General features: G+C 41.6%; 1 protein-coding gene across 6 annotated transcripts in view; it reads left to right on the top strand.

Moving 5' to 3' along the window:
* Window positions 1-20622, top strand: part of LOC131432782 (diphthine methyltransferase) — a 99399-nt gene extending 78777 nt beyond the window's left edge. For 4 of the 6 annotated variants that reach the window (XM_058599291.1, XM_058599290.1, XM_058599289.1 and 1 more), the window contains 2 exons: window positions 19499-20080; window positions 20139-20622. In XM_058599291.1, the coding sequence (XP_058455274.1) occupies window positions 19507-20080; window positions 20139-20602 (1038 nt within the window). In that variant the 5' untranslated portion in view covers window positions 19499-19506 and the 3' untranslated portion in view covers window positions 20603-20622. Of the gene's footprint in view, window positions 1-9306; window positions 9520-19498; window positions 20081-20138 lie in introns of those variants that run through there. The other 2 variants (XM_058599293.1, XM_058599288.1) reach the window with 2 other exon arrangements.
* The last annotated feature ends 391 nt before the right edge of the window (window positions 20623-21013 follow it).

Here is a 21013-nt window from a genome sequence, read left to right as displayed (position 1 = left end):
CGATGATTTACTTAAAAAATGGAGTTGGTGGTTTTAAAAACTCCATGCTTGAGGGAGTTAAGATACTCGAGTGCAAGCAATTGTACTCAGCATCTATTGTCGATGGTACTAAGTCTTATCGTCCCTCAGATTCGTTTCGAGTAACATTTGCCGGATCTGCGTTGTCTAGCCATGTATATATCGATAAAATTAGTCTTCCTGTTCGGCTTTTCGTACCGCATGTTATGAATTGCACGAACTGTAAAAAAATCGGGCGTACAGCTACTTACTGTAGTAATAAGTCCAAATGTATCAAATGTCAAGAGCCTCATAAGGATAATCTTTGCGATAAAACAAATGTGAAAAATGTGTTTATTGTGGGGAGAGTCCTCATGATGATCTATCAGTATGCGCTGCATTTAAGTTGCGTAAAGACAAAATGAAGCTTTCTTTAAAAGCACGGTCAAAGCGCACATATGCAGAAATGCTTAAAACGGTCATAGATGTCTCCCCTTTGGAAACCGAAAACGGTTTTTCAAATCTTGCCGAGCCAGAGGAATCTGACACTGACGGAAATAATGAAGATACCTCGTTTGTTACTCCTCAAGGGTCTGTTAAGAGGAGATTAATAAACCACAAAATACCAAAAAAAACCTAAAATTACACCTCCAAAAAAGATCCCCGTGTTGAATCTAAAAAGCCAAATTTAACACCAAAAACTGTGTTTCCTGGTTTGTCAAATTCACAAACCAGTCCAGGAACTAGCACAAGAAAAGAATAATCCAGTGGGCTCCGTTTCACATTCACCAACAGGATTACTGAAGTTTTCGGAAATTGTAGAATGGATTTTCGCAGCATTCAATAATTCTGAACCTCTAAAGACCATCATAACGGCATTCCTTCCAATAGCTACTTTTTTGAAATAGTTATCAGCTCAATGGCCAGCTCTCTCATGTTTTGTATCATTTGATGAATAATTTATCATTCGCCGCAAATGATTCAATCACTGTCCTGCAGTGGAATTGTCGAAGCATTATGCCAAAACTTGATTCATTTAAAGTGTTGTTGCATAGTCAAAAATGTGATGTATTTGCTTTGTGTGAAACATGGCTTACATCAAACATAGCCTTAAATTTTAATGACTTTAACATTATACGTCTCGATAGAGACTCCCCGTATGGTGGAGTGCTTTTAGGAATTAAGAAATGTTATTCCTTTTATAGATTAGACATTCCTTCGACTTCTAGTATAGAAGTTGTCAAATAAACATTAAAGGAAAAGATATTTGAATTGCTTCGGTATATATTCCTCCAAGAGCTCAAGCTGGACAGCGACAGCTTAATGAAATTGTTGAAGCTCTTCCTGCTCCACGTTTAATTTTAGGAGATTTCAATTCGCACGGAATGATGTGGGGTTCCGTTTACAATGATAGCAGATCATCTCTAATATATAATATTTGCAACAATTTTAGCATGACGGTACTATGGGTAGCATGACACGGATCCAAAGACCTTCTGCACGTCCAAGTGCATTAGATTTATCTCTTTGCTCGACTCCAATTCGACTAGATTGCACCTGGAAAGTATTTCCTGATTTACACGGTAGCGATCATTTACCAATCATCATCTCAATTAGCAGTAACAAAGGCATTGCTAATTCAGTTAATATTCCATATGATTTGACAAAAAATATTGACTGGATTAAATTAAATACCAAAGTAATATTTCAAGTGTTTTAACTTCAATGGAAGAGCTCCCCCACTTGAAGAATATGACTTCCTCGTTTGTTCGATTCTGGAGACCGCAAAACAAGCCCAAATCAAACGAATTCTTGGTCCATCGTCTAACAGAAGGCCTCCAAACCCTTGGTGGGACAAAGAGTGCTCAGACGCTAACCACGCGAAACAAAATGCTTTTAAGACGTTTTTAAAACGAGGAGGAACTCCTCTGAATTTTTAAAAATTCTTGACTTTAGAAACCAAGTACAAGAGCATACTTCGGGTCAAGAAATGTTTCTATTGGAGACATTTTGTCGAAGGTTTGCCAAGAGAAACCTCAATGAGCACTGTTTGGAATACGGCCAGACGAATGAGGAATCGTAACGTAGGAAATAAGAGTGATGAATACTCGAACCGATGGATATTTGATTTTGCGAGGAAAGTTTGTCCATATTCTGTTCCTACGCATAGCATTATTATGGAGTCTTCTCCAAATAATGGTTCCATTGAGAGCCCCTTTTCAATGATGGAATTTTCCATAGCCCTCATGTCTTGTAACAATAACGCTCCTGGGTTGGACAGAATTAAGTTCAACTTGGTGAAGAATCTGCCCGATCTTGCAAAACGACGTTTATTGGAATTGTTCAACAAGTTTCTTTAGCAAAATATTGTTCCACCTGACTGGAGGCAAGTGAAAGTTATCGCCATTCAAAAGCCGGGGAAACCAGCTTCCAATCACAACTCATATAGACCCATTGCGATGTTGTCCTGCATCAGAAAATTGTTCGAAAAGATTATATGCGAACGGTTTGTGGTCAGATACTCAGTTTGGCTTCCGTAGAAATAAAGGGACGAATGATTGCCTTGCATTACTTTCGTCTGACATCCAAATTGCCTTCGCTCAAAAGCAACAAATGGCATCTGTATATTTAGACATTAAAGGAGCATTTGATTCAGTTTGCATTGATGTTCTTTCAGACAAACTCCACCGACATTGACTCCCAGCGGTTATAAATAATTATTTGCACAACCTTTTGTCAGAGAAACGCATGAATTTTTCACATGGCGATTTGGAAACATTCAGAACTAGCTGCATGGGTCTACCGCAAAATTCATGCCTCAGTCCGCTCCTTTACAATTTTACGTGAATGACATTGACAGCTGTCTAGTAACCCCATGTACACTAAGACAATTGGCAGATGATGGCGTAGTTTCAGTTACTGGACCCAAAGCTATTGATCTGCAAAAACCATTGCAAGATACCTTAGAAAACTTGTCCGTTTGGGCTGTTCATCTGGGTATCGAATTCTCTGCGGAGAAAACAGAGCTGGTCGCAGCTTCAGCTTCATATGATGGGAAGAATGATCCAACAGGTTTTGACTTTCAAATGCCTTGGGGTGTGGTTTGATTCCAAATGCACGTGGGGAGGACACATTAGGTTTCTGATAACAAAATGCCAACAAAGAGTAAATTTTCTTCGAACAATAACAGCATCTTGGTGGGGTGCTCATCCGGAAGATCTAATAAAATTGTATCAGACAACGATACTTTCAGTGATGGAATATGGATGCGTTTGCTTTCGTTCCGCTGCAAACTCTCATATTATCAAATTAGAGCGAATTCAATATCGTTGTTTGCGAATTGCTTTAGGCTGCATGCATTCGACACATACTGTGGCGTTCTCGATGAAGAGAAAGTATTTTCTGCTGTTTGTAACAAGTGTTACAAATTACCTGTATTAATTTTATCATTAGTATGCTAGGTTCACATAGATCATAAGTAATTTTAATTAATTTATAAAGTTTTTATTTATACCCGGTTTTAGATCATAAGTAGTTAATAGCTTACATTTAGTGATTCTCTTCAACAATTGAACGTTGGTTCCCTTTGACGAGCCTACTGATAAAGGCTTTGTAACCTATCGATGTAAACGTTAGATTGTGCATATATTGTGCACAATCACTATCTTACTTGCTTTTTGATCCACTGTATCTGTAATCGCCATAGAATATGTATTTATAATTTTAGGTTAGGATGTGGTCACTACAGTATAAATCAATTCAGTTCTAATTGTAAATATTACCTAAGTAGTTAATCCAATCAATATAACTTTAATCTTTTAGAGTAGTTCAATTCACTAATTTTTTAATACCAATACAAAATAATTATATATTTATAATAAGATATAATTCCGCAACTTTTAATAATTCACTACTCACGAGGTAATCTGTCTTCTATTGTCTCAATTATTGCCTGATCATAATAAAGTGTTAACGTGTCGTAGTTCACAATTGGTTGATCGAGGGGTGTCGTTAGAGCGCGCACAGTAGTGCCCACACTCCCCCCAGTACGCTAGTACTACTTACGCTCTAAATCAAGTACTGCTAAATTGACGGCTGGCCTCTTGTAGATTCCGGAACTGGTTTGAACTGCCGCACTGCGAACCTGACCATCTTTCCCGGTAGTGATAGCTATCACACGCCCTTTCGGCCAACAGTTTCTTGGAAACTTCGGATCTACAACAATAACAATGCTTCCTACGGTGATGGGCGCAGTCTTTTCAAACCATTTAGTTCTTCTGGTTAACGTTGGAAGATAATCTCGTATCCATAACCGCCAGAACTGGTTTGCGATTAGCTGTGACGTGTGCCATGCTCGCTTCAGTGCTATTCCGCTGTCATCAAATAGAATATCTGGTTTTGAGCCATTTGATGAACCAATCAAAAAATGGTTGGGCGTTAAAACGGTAGCGATTTCATCTTCGATCGGAATATAGGTCAAAGGACGAGAGTTCACTGTATTTTCGATTTGTATCAAGGCGTTTCTTAACACCTCGTCACTAGGAAGCCGTTTCAATTTCATTCGATCTAAATTTCTTTTTACGCTTTGAACTAATCTCTCCCGGGCTCCACCCAAATGTGGAGACCCAGGAGGTATAAATTTCCATTTCGTTTCCGAACTAACGAATTCAGTCGCCATTTGATCATGATCAATGTTTCCGCTCGCAGCTCTAAATTCGTTACTGGCACCACGGAAATTTGTTCCGTTATCGCTGATAATCTCCCTAGGTATTCCTCGTCGAGCCATAAAATTTTTTAGAGCCATAATGCAGGAGTCTGTGGATAGACTGTGTACTATTTCAACGTGAATAGCTCGCGTTGTAAGACATGTGATAATAACTCCCCAACGTTTCTCCACTCGTCTACCAACTGCAACCGCCATTGGACCAAAATAATCAATACCCGAGTAAGTAAACGGTTTCGCATATGCAGCTAATCTACTTGTCGGTAAACTACCCATTTCAGGAGGAATTGGAAATGCTTTTTGATTTCCTCACCACTGACAGTTCCTTCGAATCTTCCTGTAAGTCGCCCGCAGACGTGGAGTGTAGAACCGTTGTCGAATCTCATTCAGCGCCGTTTCATGATTCATGTGATAATAAAGCGTGTGATAGTGGTTTAATATTAGTAATGTAACCGGGTCATTCCTTGGGAGTATGATTGGCTGTTTTACGTCAGCCGTGGTAAATTCGCAGGCATTAATTCTTCCTTGTATACGCATCACGTTATTCTCATCTAATATTGGACTAAGACGATAGAGCTGACTGGGCTTAAGAAGTTTCGATGAGTGTATGTCGCTAGTTGAGGATAGCGATGTTAGTTCGTCGGGAAATGTCGATTGTTGTGCATGACAGAATAATTGATTTTCACTCGCTTTAATTTCTTCGTTTACCAGTGGACCCGTTTTTTTTGGACGACTTTCAATCGTATGCCTTAAATTCGTGACGAATCGAATTGCGTATGCTGTCACGCGTAGATCCCGTATCCATGAAGAAAATTTTTCGACGGGAATTACCGGAGGCTGTATAATATTGTGTACGAGAAAATGAGGCCGAATTTCTTCGTTAGTGGTTTCAGAACCGAAAGGCTTAAATGGCCACTTGTCCGATGGCAATTGTATAAAATGTGGTGCGTTGAACCATCTACTTGTAGTATAAAGATCCGGAACTCGGGTCCATTTTGTAGCTTCGTCAGCCACGTTTTCTTTGCCTGAGACCCATCTCCATTGATGCATTTCAGTCTGTTCAAGAACTTCGCTCACGCGGTAAGCAACAAATTGTGAATAGCGTCGATGATCAGAGTTTATACAGCACAAGACATCGCGTGAATCAGACCAATAGAAACACTCTGAAATAGAGTAAGAGAGAGCGTCTTTTATTGTATTTGCTAGTCGTACTCCTAAAACGACAGCTTGAAGCTCTAAACGCGGGATGGATATAAACTTTAATGGAGCCACCCTGGTTTTGGCGCCAACTAAGGAGCATTCGACGTTTGAGTTGTCCTCAAACCGAAGATAAACTACTGCTGCGTATCCACATTCACTGGCGTCTACGAAGGTGTGTAGATTGACTTTCCCATTGATTGTTATAGTGTCACGGTAACATCTTGGAATTCTTACATTTTGAACTGATGGAAGGATTTGCAGCCACTGATTCCATTTATTGAATTGTTCATCGCGTATTTGGTCGTCCCACCCTACACCTGACCTCCAAATCTCTTGCAGAAGAATTTTGAGATGTATAAGCACGTTTGCAATCAGGCCAAGCGGGTCAAATATGGCCATGAGAGTGCTAAGTACCTCACGTTTTGTTGGACGGCGTTTACCAGTTAATATCTGAATGTCATGTTTTGGTGATGCTTTGAATTTGAACTCGTCGGTCTCAATTTGCCACCATAATCCTAGAACCTTTTCGATTGCAAACTCGCTACCGATGTTTAGGTTCATCCCTTCCTTAGGGTTTACCTCAAGTGCCTCCATTACTTCCGTAGAACTGGATATCCAGTTCCTCATCTCGAAACCGCCCTGTGAGTGAACATATTTAACGTCTCGTGCTATTTGCACCGTTTCTCGTACCGATTCAAAACTGGCCAACATATCGTCGACGTAGTGTTTGAATACTATGGCGTTAACCGCTTCTGGATAGCGATCAACAAACCTCTGGGCGTTTCGATCTTTAATAAATTGTGCGCAGCTGGGCGAACAACAAGCCCCAAAGATCATCACTTGCATGACGTATGTTGACGGTTTTTCCTCACCTTCATTTTGCCATAAAAACCGTTGGCAGTGCTGGTCTTCCTTTTTTGGTGGAACATCTCGCGGATTTCTCCACAGATACCAATTTTGCGTTCCCGGAATTGTATCAGAATTGATAACAATGAGGTCAGCTGATCGGGTCCTTTCAAAAGAACAGAGTTTAACGATGTTCCGAAGGCTGTTGCCGCAGCATCCCAGTCTATTCTCACTTTTGATGGTTTGTTTGGGTTTATCACAGGGAAGGTTGGTAGATACCAGATGCTGTTCTGAGGCATGTTCAGTTCAAATTGCGAGAGCTTACGAGCGTACCCTTTATCGATGTAATCCTTAATCTTACACTGAAGAATTTGAGCAAGATTAGGGTCGTGGGCCAAGCGCTTTTGGAGACATCGGAACCTCTGTTGGGCCATTGGTAAACTATTAGGGAGGCGAACATTGTCGAATTTCCAAAGAAGCCCTATTTCATAATGTTTATTATGTTTTATTGTGAGGGTGTCAAGTAGAACATCTGCCCGTCGTTCTTCTGCGGACTTCAAAAGCATCTCAGGCTTAGTGATTCCGATACCCTCCAGAGAAAAGTACTGCTTCATGGCATTGTTCATGGATTTGTCCGTTATGGAGTTGCAGGAGCATATGTGTAAATTATATTGTTTGTACGCTTGCGTTGAAATGCCTTCACAACTACCGTATATTACCCAGCCAAGACTGGTTTTAGTCGCAACGGGCTCATTAAGTTTGCCCTCCCGGCTTTGCTTTGGGAATCCTAGGTTTGTGTTATCTAAACCTATTAAAATTTTGGGTCGTGCATCTTGATATGTATTAATTGGTAGTCCCTGCAGATGAGGATATTTTTCTTGTAGATCCTCTATGTTAAGCGATTGCGTAGGTAGTTTCAATGAATGAACAGTGTGAACATTATTCATTAAGTACCATTTCGATTGGTCTAGTCCAGCGATCACGACAGACACTGTCTTGGAATCAGGTTCATATCGGCGCGTATCTGCGGTCCACGTGAGACAGAGTGGTTGTGGTTTACCGTTAAGATTTAATTCAGATACTAACTCCTGTTCCATTAGGGTAAGAGATGATCCATTATCTAGAAACGCGAAGGTGTCTACAACCATTTTACCATTACGAAGTCTTACTGGAACAATTCTAAAGAGGATACAGCTTGTCTTTTGGCCTCGATGCGTGTGAGTATATCCAGAAGTAGATTATAACTGGCGTCCAGAAATTGCTCGCTGTTTGTCTAATCCATCTTGCGGTGATGTTTGTGCAGAGCTTGAGTTTGGTGGATTTTCAATGTGTACTAGTGGATGGTGGTTTAAGGTACAACCATTAACTCCACATGTACCTTGCATCCTACAGCGCCCACTGTGCTTCTTGAGGCATTTTTTACATAGATGTTTTTCTCTGATAACGGCCCATCTAGTAGCTCTGCTGAATTCTAAAAACCGATTGCATTTGGTAATCGTTAGGCAAGTTCCTCCGCAAACCAAACAAATCTTTTGAGTGGGCGCCGGTCCAGCATGCATCACGTGATTATCCACTGTTTCACCATCCGTGTTTTCCGTGTGAGCGTTGATATAACAAACACTTTTTTCACTATTTCGCGAACTCGTTTTTGGAACGATAACCAAGCTCGCATTTTCGGCGAGTTCATATAACCATGCGCTTAAGTCTTCGAGATTCGTATCAGGGTGTGATCGCCGATATTTAGTCCAATCCAATCGAGTAGAAGGCGGCAATTTTTCCACCAATTCTTGTAATAATGTGACATTGTATTTCCAATCTTCAATTTCGCATGCGACTATTGTTGCGCATAGATTCTGAACTGACAATGCAAATTCAACCAACGACTCTAGTTGTTCTGCCCGTGGTGCAGATAGTGCGTGAATTTTTCCTATCGCTGAATGAATAATGATTTCTGGTCGACCGAAAAGCATTTTCAGAGTGGCCAATATGCCCTGGAACATTGGACGGATGCAGCAAACGACATTTAACTGCTTCCAAGGAACGACCCGTTCGACATCTTTGTAAACGAACTACGTTCTCTTCGTTTGTGAAACCGCACATAGTAGTTGTTACGCCATTTGCGAACGTGCTTCTCCCGTCAGTTGGTTGTGCCCCCATCGAGCAGTCAAAAGGTCACTGCGCCAATGGAACGAAGAGGAAGCAGGAACCGCTGTCAAACTGAAAAAGTTGAAAGTCACGGTGCAGTATCAGTACAGTACAGTGCAGTGAAGTACTCTTTACTCTTATTACTAGTGATTACATACTAAAAGTGAACTTTAAAACATAGGTATGGAATCTAAAATCTTATTCTATTGAACTGTTATTTATATTACAAACTAATTACTGAACTGAATTACCTAACACTAAACCTAAACTATTCTAACCTATATAGCCTGAACACCTGCGTGTGAACAACAGTTGAACGAACCATAGTAAGCGAGAAGAAGAAAACTAAACGTAAGCTAAAATTTCTTATAAATATCTTTTCCTAACTGTTGAAATTCTGCAGGAAATTAAAATTTAAATACCTAAAACAAAAGGTGTTTTTATTCATGTTTCGGAAGCAGTTGTGTTGTCAGTAAGAACAACAATTTTTAATTTCGTTTACTTGGATTATAACGGTGCTGGCAGAGCTGATAGAGGCGATAAAGTTCTGATCTGGGCTTGGATTGTTTACTGAAGGATGTCTGCAGAACAAACTGATGTAAGGGCAGGTAAGACAGGTGAACAGCTAGAACTCGGGAATGAATCAAATAAAGATAGTTCTCTCACTAACGTCCCCCACCTAAACCGTCTAGTTCAAATGAAAAATCTCCCCTTGTCAATGAATTCACCGGTGCGATCGCCGCGTTCGAGTCGAATAGTTGCCGTATGTGTCAAAACGTCGATAATAGCCGTATGGTTCAGTGTGATTCGTGTGATAATTGGTATCATTTCGAGTGTGTAGGAGTAACCCAGGAGATCGAATACAACGATTGGAAATGCTGTAAATGTGCGAACGCAAAGGCAGTCCAGATGTTCTCGAGCTCGAAACGGAATCCTGCGCGAACTGGAAAGACCAGTAAAAGCAACACGAAGGAGAAGAAGTCAACAAAACTGACGAAAAGCTCCCCGAACCAGGTGAAAAGAACAGACAAACAACTTGGAAATGCGAACCGAAAGAAGAAAGCTGAAGGAAAAGCGGATAAAGTTAAACCGGAAGAAAAATTGGAAGAGGAAGCAAAGGAAAATTGCAGTTTGAAGCAGGACATTAAATCATTAGTGTCGAATTCTTCACGAAAGTCGGAGCGAGCGGTGCTGGCGCTGAAAATGAAGCGGCTTGAGGCCGAGCAGACTCTTTTGGAAGAGGAGATGAAGCGGAAAAGGGAAATGTTAGAGAGAAAGTTTTCATTGTTGGAGGACATGGCTGAAGCTGAGGAACGTAGCAGTACTCATAACAGCCGTGCTAGTGTTCAGCGCAGTTCAGATGCCAAAGTGCGTTCATGGCTGACGGAGAACGATTCGAATAATCCGAATGATTCGCAGTCGAGTATTTCGGGATCGACCAGTGATAGTGAAAACGAAGATGGAAGTTCAACAGATAAATACACTACCACAAAAGGAGAGGACGAAGTAAAGTTATTTCAGCCGCCAAAGCAGTCGACTCCCGTGGGTTCTCAGAATTTCTCGAAGAATCGTTACCATCAGTCCGCTAAAAGACGTACGAGTCTTACGAGAAAACAGATAGCAGCTCGTCAAGTAGTACCTCGCGATCTTCCGAAATTTGCTGGTAATCCAGAAGAATGGCCGATGTTTTTGTCAACGTTTGAGAGCACATCTAAGATGTGCGGTTATACAGATGAGGAAAACATGATTCGACTTAGAAGTTGCTTGAGGGATGAAGCCTTCAACACTGTCCGTAGTCTGCTTATGATGCCATCGACTGTGCCGAAGGCAATCAGTACATTGAAGTTACGTTTCGGACAGCCCCAAATAATTATCAATACGCTAAGAGCAAAGGTGCTAGAAATGCCACCGATCAAGCCGGACGCAATGGATAAGTTGATCGATCATGCGTTAGCCGTGCAGAATCTGTGTAGTACAATCGACGCGTGCGGAAGAAAGGAGTACAAACGAGATGTCACTCTACTGAATGAAATAATCGGAAAGCTGCCATCGTCTCTGAAGCTGGAATGGGCAAGATACCAACGAAAAACTGCGAAAGTGAATTTATTTGTGTACAGTGAATGGATCTACGATATTGCAGAAGATGCTTGCTTGGTGTGCGGACTACAAGGAGGAGATAAATACGTTGACTCTCGTAGTAAATCGAAGGGAAAGGCGTTCCTAAACACTCACTCCGACTACTCCCCGTTAGAAACAGCTAAGCAGTATCCGCCAGAGTCCCAGAAACCAGGACATAGTCGCGAAATGACACTAGCTGATACGAGTAAGTGCTGCTTGATCTGCAAGGGAAGCTGCAAGAACGCAGGAAAGTGTCCACGATTCCAAGGTTTATCGTACGATGCAAGGTGGGACGCTGTTCGGGAGTTTAGGATTTGTCGTAGATGTCTTCGGCAACATGGCGGTAAGTGTGACGCGAAGCCATGTGGGAAGAATGGTTGCACCTTCAAACATCACCAGTTACTGCACAAAGAGTTGGTGGTTGTTACCGAAAGCGCTGATAGAAAATCTTCAATGAAAGAGGAAACGAATGTTAACACTCATCTGTCGAGTTCCGGAGTCAGAATGTTCCGTTATTTACCGGTTACACTGTACGGAGCCACGAAGCAGGTAGAATGCTACGCGTTTCTAGACGATGGTTCGGAGTTGACACTGATCGACCAGAATCTGGCGGAAGACCTACAGTTAGATGGAAAACCTAAGCCGCTCTGTCTGAAATGGACCGGTGGCACCAAACGGTTTGAATCCGAATCTCGCAGTGCTGATGTCGTAGTTAGCGGACATTCTGGGCGTAAGATTGTGCTAGATGATGTGCGTACAGTGGAAGATTTACAGTTACCAGTTCAATCACTCGATGTCGATACTATTAAGAAGAGTTACCCGTATCTTTGCGATATTCCCGTAGCGTCGTATAAAAACGTTCGTCCGCGTATCCTGATAGGATTGAAACACGCCAGAATAACATTGGTTCGTCGCAGTCGTGAAGGCAAGATAGGCGAGCCGATCGCCGTGAAAACACATCTAGGTTGGACGATCTATGGAAGCAGTAACCTACCGGATCCTGATGGAACAGCACATCGTGTCTACCACATTTGCGAGTGCAACCACTCCGACGACAGTCTTCAGCGTCTTCATCGTGCCGTTAAGAGTTTCTTCAAACTGGAAAGTTTGGGCATTTATAAGCCGGAGAAAATCCAGCCATCCACTGATGAAGAGCGATCGCAACGTTTACTACAAACACTAACATGTCGTGTTTTAGGCCGGTATGAAACAGGATTACTTTGGCGTTATGACGAGATCCGTTTGCCCGACAGTAAACCTATGGCACTAAGTCGATTGAGGTGCCTAGAGAAACGCTTGGATCGTGATCCAGAATTGACCCGCATTCTTCGGGAAAAGATGGCAGACTATATAGCAAAGGATTATGTTAGGAAATTAACAGCCGAAGAACTCGAAGAGAAGCAGCAACGAGTGTGGTATTTACCAATCTTCCCTGTTATTAACCCGAATAAACCCGGAAAGGTGCGAATTGTCTGGGACGCGGCAGCATCCGTCCACGGTGTTTCTCTAAATTCAGTACTGTTAACTGGACCGGATGAATTAACTTCACTTCCTGCTGTGTTGTGCCAATTTCGTGAATACCGTATTGCAATATGTGGAGACATCCGCGAAATGTTTCATCAGGTGCGCATCCGTTCGGAAGACCAACACTGTCAACGCTTTCTATGGCGAGAAAATCCTGAACAGGAACCAAGTACGTATATCATGAAGGTTATGACTTTTGGGGCGTGTTGTTCCCCAAGTACAGCGCAGTTTGTGAAGAATCGTAACGCTGAGCGGTTTCAAGAACAATATCCAGCAGCCGTCGATGCAATAATCAGGAAACATTACGTTGATGATATGTTGGCTAGTGAGGAGTCGGAAGAAGCTGCAATTGAGCTTGCTATGGCTGTGCGGCTTATTCACGCAGAAGGCGGATTCGAGATCAGAAACTGGTTGTCGAACTCTCAACGTGTCACAGCTGCGTTACGCGGAGAAACAGCGGTGCACAAGGATTTGGATCTAGCGACAGAGTTAGCGACGGAGAAAGTGCTAGGAATGTGGTGGGACACATCGAACGACCGATTGACATTCAAGGTATCTTGGACTCGCTTCGATGAAGCTCTGCTGATGGGAACCCGTCGGCCTACTAAAAACGAAGTGCTTCGAGTTTTGATGACCATATTTGATCCGCTAGGTTTGATCTCCAATTATTTAATGCAACTTAAAATAACTCTACAGGAAGTGTGGCGCTCCGGAGTCCAGTGGGGAGAATTGATCAAAGACAAACAGTCCGAAGCATGGAAAAACTGGGTCACGCTTCTTCCTTCTTTGGAACGCATCAGCATACCGCGATGCTTTCGTAAGCAAACGACGGCTAGCAAGTCAACCGTGATTCAGCTACACGTGTTTGTTGATGCTAGCGAAAACGGTATGGCAGCCGCTGCGTACTTGCGCTTCCAGGATACGAAGAATATCGAATGTACGCTACTGTGTGCAAAGACCAGAGTTGCTCCGCTGAAATTCCTATCAATCCCAAGACTTGAGTTAACTGCAGCAGTGATTGGAACAAGACTCGTTAACAGTTTGGTCACAGAACTATCGTTAGAAATTTCTAAGCGTTTCTATTGGACCGATTCCCGCAACGTTCTTTGCTGGTTACAGTCGGATCATCGTCGATACAGCCCTTTTGTAGCAGCTCGAATCAGTGAAATACTGGAAACGACAGAAGTATCAGAGTGGAGATGGGTGCCAACTAAGCTGAATGTTGCAGACGATGGAACCAAATGGCAGAGACGACCTGATATGAGTCCCAACAGCAGGTGGTTTAACGGACCGAAGTATTTACAGCTGTCAGAAGAGTTCTGGCCTCCCATAGTGCACAAGAACAGTGTGACTGACGAGGAGCTACGTCCTAGTGTTCTCCTTCATCATCAAGTATCATCACCAATGATTTCCGCTAGTAACTTCTCCAGCTGGAAGCGACTGTTGCGTGTGACCGGATACGTAATTCGATTTGTGACAAACTTACAACTTCGTGTAAGAAGGAAGGACCTAATCACCGGTTCATTGTCCAGCGAAGAGCTCCAGCAGGCAGAGAAATACCACTTTAAGAGTGCGCAGTTTGATGTTTTTCCTGACGAAGTCACCTTGTTACAAATTGATAGGCAGCAATCGGAGTCGTCGAAATCTATATCGAAAAGTAGTGCTGTTTATAAACTGTGCCCCTTTCTTGATACTCACGGTGTGATGAGAATGAAAGGGAGAGTCGACGCGTGTGAGTTTCTGCTCGAAGATGCAAAAAATCCGATAATCCTACCTCGAGTGCATCCCGTTACACGTCTCATTCTAGCGTACTATCACGAAAAGTTCCACCATCAAAACCATCGAACGGTCTTGAACGAAGTAAGGCAGCGGTTCTACGTTCCTCGATTGCGAGCTTTACTTACGAAAACTCGAAGTAGTTATCAACGATGCAAGATTCGGGATGCCGTCGCGAATCCACCTGCTATGGCTGACCTTCCACCGGCAAGGTTAGCTGCCTTCACACGTCCGTTCGCTCATACTGGAATAGACTATTTCGGTCCTATCGAAGTCGTACTGGGAAGAAGGGTTGAGAAACGGTGGGGGGTTCTACTGACTTGTCTTACAATCCGAGCTGTTCACCTAGAAATTGCCCATTCTTTAACTACTGATTCGTGTATACTTGCCCTTCGAAACTTCATTGTACGTCGTGGAGTGCCAGTTTCCTTCTACAGTGACAGAGGAACGAACTTTATCGGAGCAGATCGCGTGCTACAGGAAGCGTTGCAGATGGTGAATCAGGAAAGGCTTATGCAAGAATTCACAAGTGCTCAAACCTCATGGCACTTCAATCCTCCGGTATCACCGCACATGGGCGGCAGCTGGGAGCGACTGATACAGACAGTGAAACGTAACCTGGGGGAGATCGTTGGTGGTCGCAGACCGACTGACGAAGAGCTGAAGAACGCGCTCATCGAGATCGAGGGAGTCCTGAACACAAGGCCACTCACGCATGTTCCAGTTGATGCTGAATCTGCAGCAGCTCTGACGCCGAACCATTTCTTACTCGGATCGTCCGATGGTTCAAAGCCGTTGACGCTGTACAGTGAGAACGTAGCAGTTTTACGACATGGGTGGGAACTATCCCAAGTCATTGCGAATCGATTCTGGAAACGATGGATTCGTGACTATCTACCGGAGATAACCAGACGAACCAAATGGTACCAGAAAACTAAACCTATTGAAGTCGGCGATATTGTAATTATTGCTGATCCAGATCATCCCAGAAACTGTTGGCCACAGGGTCGCGTCATCGGTGTGACTAACCGTGACGGTCAGGTAAGACGTGCGACAGTTCAAACGGTAAAAGGGGTCTACGAACGTCCAGCCGTGAAGCTAGCTGTGTTAGACGTCCGAAGCAAAGCAGAGTAGGCTGCAACTAAGTGCAGCATACTGGGGGGGAGTGTTACGCCATTTGCGAACGTGCTTCTCCCGTCAGTTGGTTGTGCCCCCATCGAGCAGTCAAAAGGTCACTGCGCCAATGGAACGAAGAGGAAGCAGGAACCGCTGTCAAACTGAAAAAGTTGAAAGTCACGGTGCAGTATCAGTACAGTACAGTGCAGTGAAGTACTCTTTACTCTTATTACTAGTGATTACATACTAAAAGTGAACTTTAAAACATAGGTATGGAATCTAAAATCTTATTCTATTGAACTGTTATTTATATTACAAACTAATTACTGAACTGAATTACCTAACACTAAACCTAAACTATTCTAACCTATATAGCCTGAACACCTGCGTGTGAACAACAGTTGAACGAACCATAGTAAGCGAGAAGAAGAAAACTAAACGTAAGCTAAAATTTCTTATAAATATCTTTTCCTAACTGTTGAAATTCTGCAGGAAATTAAAATTTAAATACCTAAAACAAAAGGTGTTTTTATTCATGTTTCGGAAGCAGTTGTGTTGTCAGTAAGAACAACAGTAGTCGTACTATTGAAAGTGGTATAGAAAAGTGGCCACTCTTCCGGGTCGCCGCTGAAGCCGGGTAGTTCTTTTGAGATTGCATGACGTGCCGCTAACTGACTACGATTGAGAGTTCCATCCAAATCGGTAGTTGAATGTACCAAAGAAAGATTTCGATTTAGGCTTCGCTGTAGAACTGGATTTGGTGGCAATTCTGGCGACTGACGTTGACGACTAAACTGGTATTGACGACCGAAACCATACCTCTGGTTTTCTAAATTCTTTGGCTCCCGATGAGAGGTACTTTCTATAGATTCAGTTAGGGTTTGGATTTGATCCACCCACTGGTGTGTCCGATCTTGCGATTTTTCGCTATGTTTTGAAGATACAGTAGAGCAGGTGTCGTTGCTCACTTGGTCTAACTCACTCAATAGTCCATACTTTTTTTCTAAAAGCTCTTATTTAGCTTGACGTGTTTTTTCTGCCAATCTTAGTTGAAACTCCATTTCAATTTCATTTTCTTCTTCTAATCTCTGAAGTTTTAGTTCTAGCTCTCTTCGACGCGCCTGCTTGGATGATGCCTGGCTTTCTGATTTAGCGGGTCGTAGCTGCTTATTGTTAGCTAAATTCTCGGAACCTTGCGTCTTTCTTTTCATCGCTTCACAGTTTTGACAACTCCAATCGACATGTTCTATTGTTTGGTCCACACCTACGCACCCAAAGTGGAACCACTTTTTGCAGTCATCACACTGAACCATAAGCATGTCATCAGGTTTTAAGCATAAGGGGCAACTTACATCAATATTTGCATTCTGCTCTTGATCAGAAGTGTCGTGTTTCGAACGTGTATTTTTAGGAATCGTTCCGATGGCTGTACTCAGAGCTGTTGAGTTAGCTGCTGGATCATCACTCACTACTAGCAATGGATTTACCGATACAGGAACATCGTTAACCGACGATTTCTCCGTAGACTGTTGTATTTTATCCTTTTTCTTTGAGACGCGTTCTCTTGGTGCGGATAATACCGTCTGCTTGTTGACCTTACCGGTCATGTCTTTACCGACATTTGCAAACGTCATTTCGGTACATTGGTTTTCACGTTCAGACTCCTTGGCTCCCGATGGAAAATTTCCATCTTGCCTTCCGCACGATCTCTTACTTTTGGTTGACATGATTCTGATGTCTAGGATATAAATGTAATTTGTAAGATGTGGCGTTCTCGATGAAGAGAAAGTATTTTCTGCTGTTTGTAACAAGTGTTACAAATTACCTGTATTAGTTTTATCATTAGTATGCTAGGTTCAAATAGATCATAAGTAGTTAATAGCTTACATTTAGTGATTCTCTTCAACAATTGAACGCTGGTTTCCTTTGACGAGCCTACTGATAAAGGCTTTGTAACCTATCGATGTAAACGTTAGATTGTGCATATATTGTATACAATCACTATCTTACTTGCTTTTTACAGTAAAACTTTACTGACACTCAATTCGATATTATTATTACCACAATGATCCACTGTATCTGTAATCGCCATAGAATATGTATTTATAATTTTAGGTTAGGATGTGGTCACTACAGTATAAATCAATTCAGTTCTAATTGTAAATATTACCTAAGTAGTTAATCCAATCAATATAACTTTAATCTTTTAGAGTAGTTCAATTCACTAATTTTTTAATACCAATACAAAATAATTATTTATTTATAATAAGATATAATTCCGCAACTTTTAATAATTCACTACTCACGAGGTAATCTGTCTTCTATTGTCTCAATTATTGCCTGATCATAATAAAGTGTTAACGTGTCGTAGTTCACAATTGGTTGATCGAGGGGTGTCGTTAGAGCGCGCACAGTAGTGCCCACACATACAATGAGTCTCGAAGTTCGGCGGGAGTTCTTCTATTGAAAGATCGTTTTTTGAGCTTTCATCGCGACTGCTAATAAAATGTGAGATACTGAATCCCCTGATTATTAATAACTTCGAAAGGCTAATTGAGCTTCAATCTCAAACAAGATTCATGACAGTATATTTTTGTCACAGGAAATCAACCCTTCAAGATATATCCCTATCCGTGTCAGCCTACTAAATGTCCCTGACTCAACTTTATTTTTCGACACATCCATGCAGCGCGAAGTGCGTGGAATCCCGGAACACTTATGCTCGTTGGAAATCGCAAAAATATTTACAAGTAATTTCAGACATATTGGCTCTGAGAAAATATTTTACACGGACGGATCACGAATCGGAGAGGCTACTGCGTTTGGTACATTCAACAATAATGTTTCGGTCTTATTTAGGCTTCAAGAACCTGCATCTGTTTATTTAGCAGAGTTACCAGCAGTTCATTATAGCGTGAGTGTAATCGTCACATTATCTCCAAACCATTATTTTCTCTTCACAGATAGTCAGAGTGCAATGGAAGCCATTCGCTCAAACGCTGCTGGCAAAAATGAACCGTTTTTCTTGGGCAAAATAAAACAGTGCCTGAACGTCATATTTTATAATAATTATCAAATCACAATAGTATGGGTCCCGGCTCATTGCTCCATTCCAGGCAATGAAAGAGCCGATATTTTAGCCAAACGTGGTGCTATTGAGGGTGAAATTTATGCGAGACCGATTGCTTTCAACGAATTCTATATCGCGTCTCGCCAAAGAACACTTGCCAGCTGGCAAGCATCTTGGGATAAAGATGATCTGGGTCGGTGGATGCACTCAATTATTGCTAAAATATCGACAAAGGCATGGTTCATGGGACTGAATGTGAGTAGAGATTTCATTCGTGTGATGTCCAGACTCATGTCCAATCACTACACGTTAGATGCACATCTTCTTCGAATTGGACTTTCCGAGACTAACCATTGTGCTTGTGGCGAAGGTTAACTCGATATTGACCATGTTGTTTGGACATGCGTGGAGTATCGTGATGTCAGATCTCAACTTATAAGTTCCTTGTGTACCCAAGGTAGACTATCCAATGTCCCAGTTCGCGACATTCTTGCTTGTCATGATTGAAACCATGATTAAAACCAATGGTTTTGGATTTTCGTTGATTTTCCCAGCATTGCTTGCGAGCTCCCGTTTTAGTTACCTTCTACAACATGGAACAGGAAACCAGTGGATCAATTCTTGGTTCCGCTGGATGCTGCACGGCTTGAAGCGGCCTTGAAGCGAATGCACTTATTTTCATTTTACTCCTAAAGTCAATCTTTCCAACAGAGACAGCATATCTCACTCTAACTAAAGGTCTGAAAAATAACCTAAAATTGTAAATTTCAAGCGCCACTAGTCAAATCCAATACGCGATTCCCATCCCATCAACCAACCAGGGGTACGCGCTCTTAGGCTAATCATCCGAAACCCAGGAAAGTGTCGCCATGTCGAGTTATTCATTATTAATTATTTTATTATTGTCTAAATTTCACTCATCTACTTGAATATTTTAAAAATATTAGTAAACTAATCAAACTTTCATCTGTTTTTGATTTCAGATTACACGATGCAGTCTGTCATAACTACTTTACATTCATACGATACCGAATATTCCGCCGACTCTGTAGAATGGTGTCCCCACAGACCGCATCGAAATTTGTTCGCCTGTGGAACATATCAGCTGGACGAAAATGAAACGAATAACTGTGGATCTAGTCATGCAGTCCGCAAGGGTCGATTGCTGCTTTTCAGTTATAATATAGAAAACAACTCATTAACTCTTAAGCAAACAATTGAAACCTCTGCTATTCTGGATCAGAAATGGCACCAACAAATACCTTCGGTGGCAGTCGTTAACGCTAGTGGAGAAGTGGTGATGTTCAACTTATCTTTAGAAGAACAGTTGACTAAAATTGATATTCTCAGCATTCCTATTACTGATGGGGGTAGTGACCAATTGGCTCTATCAATAGATTGGACAAAACAAGGAGATAGAGCATTAGTGAGTGATTCTAATGGAGGCATTTCAATAATCAGAACTGATAAATGTGGAATGCGAATACAAAACCGATGGACGGCGCACGCCTTTGAAGCATGGACTTGTGCTTTCGATAAAGCAAATGATAATGTCGTATATACGGGTGCACAATCATCAAAATTCAACTTTGTTCTAGAATTTGAAACTTACGATAATTTTAGGTGGAGATGATGCTGTACTATGTGTCTACGACATTCGTTGTTTGAACGTAACGGTTGCTAAAAATAAGAGTCACAGCGCAGGTATTACGTCATTGCTTGCTTTTCATCATGTTGAGCATTTATTGGCTACTGGAAGTTATGATGACAACTTGAGAATCTTTGACACGCGTTATATGAAATCTCCTGCTAATCAAATCAATCTCGGAGGTGGTGTTTGGAGGATAAAATCAAATCATCATCAACCAGATCAAATACTTTGCGCATGCATGTATCATAATTTTAGCATCATAAACTTACACAGTGATCGTAGTATTGTATTAGATACGGAATACAATGAACACAATAGCATTTGCTATGGATGTGATTGGAGCTACAATTCCAATGAATCTGAATCGAAATATTTTGCAACTTGCTCATTTTATGACCATAAATTGTGTTTGGCTGTATTAAAAGCGCAAAAATAAATTTTAGTATGTAATCAAAAGTTATTGTTATTGTTTCACATTCAATTGAAGAATCCAGTAAACAAATTCGGCACTAACTAATAATCTACCGCTTCTTTGGTTCTGATGAGATGTGATGAGCACCTCGTTAAAGGAGAACTAGAGAAAAATAAGCTTTCACTACCTGTGTTGTACTGTACCCTATCATCACAAATAGTTGCGTTTTACCTCCGACCAGTCGTGTTGTGATTTAGTTTTTTCTTTGCCCGTATTTCTACTCCACACAGCAAGAATTTACTCATACTGTCATGTCTGTTAGTCTGTGTTTAAACTATCTACTACTCTAACCTTATTTATTTATTTATTTACAATCAACAGACACAATTTGGTCCTAATGATAATTCCTAATAATATTCAGAAAATTTGTACGTA

The sequence above is a fragment of the Malaya genurostris genome, chromosome 2 (genome assembly GCF_030247185.1).
Source record: "Malaya genurostris strain Urasoe2022 chromosome 2, Malgen_1.1, whole genome shotgun sequence".
In the NCBI taxonomy this organism is placed as follows: Eukaryota; Metazoa; Arthropoda; class Insecta; order Diptera; family Culicidae; genus Malaya; species Malaya genurostris.
Note: the sequence above shows the minus strand (reverse complement) of the source record. Positions and strands in the feature narration are given on the sequence as shown.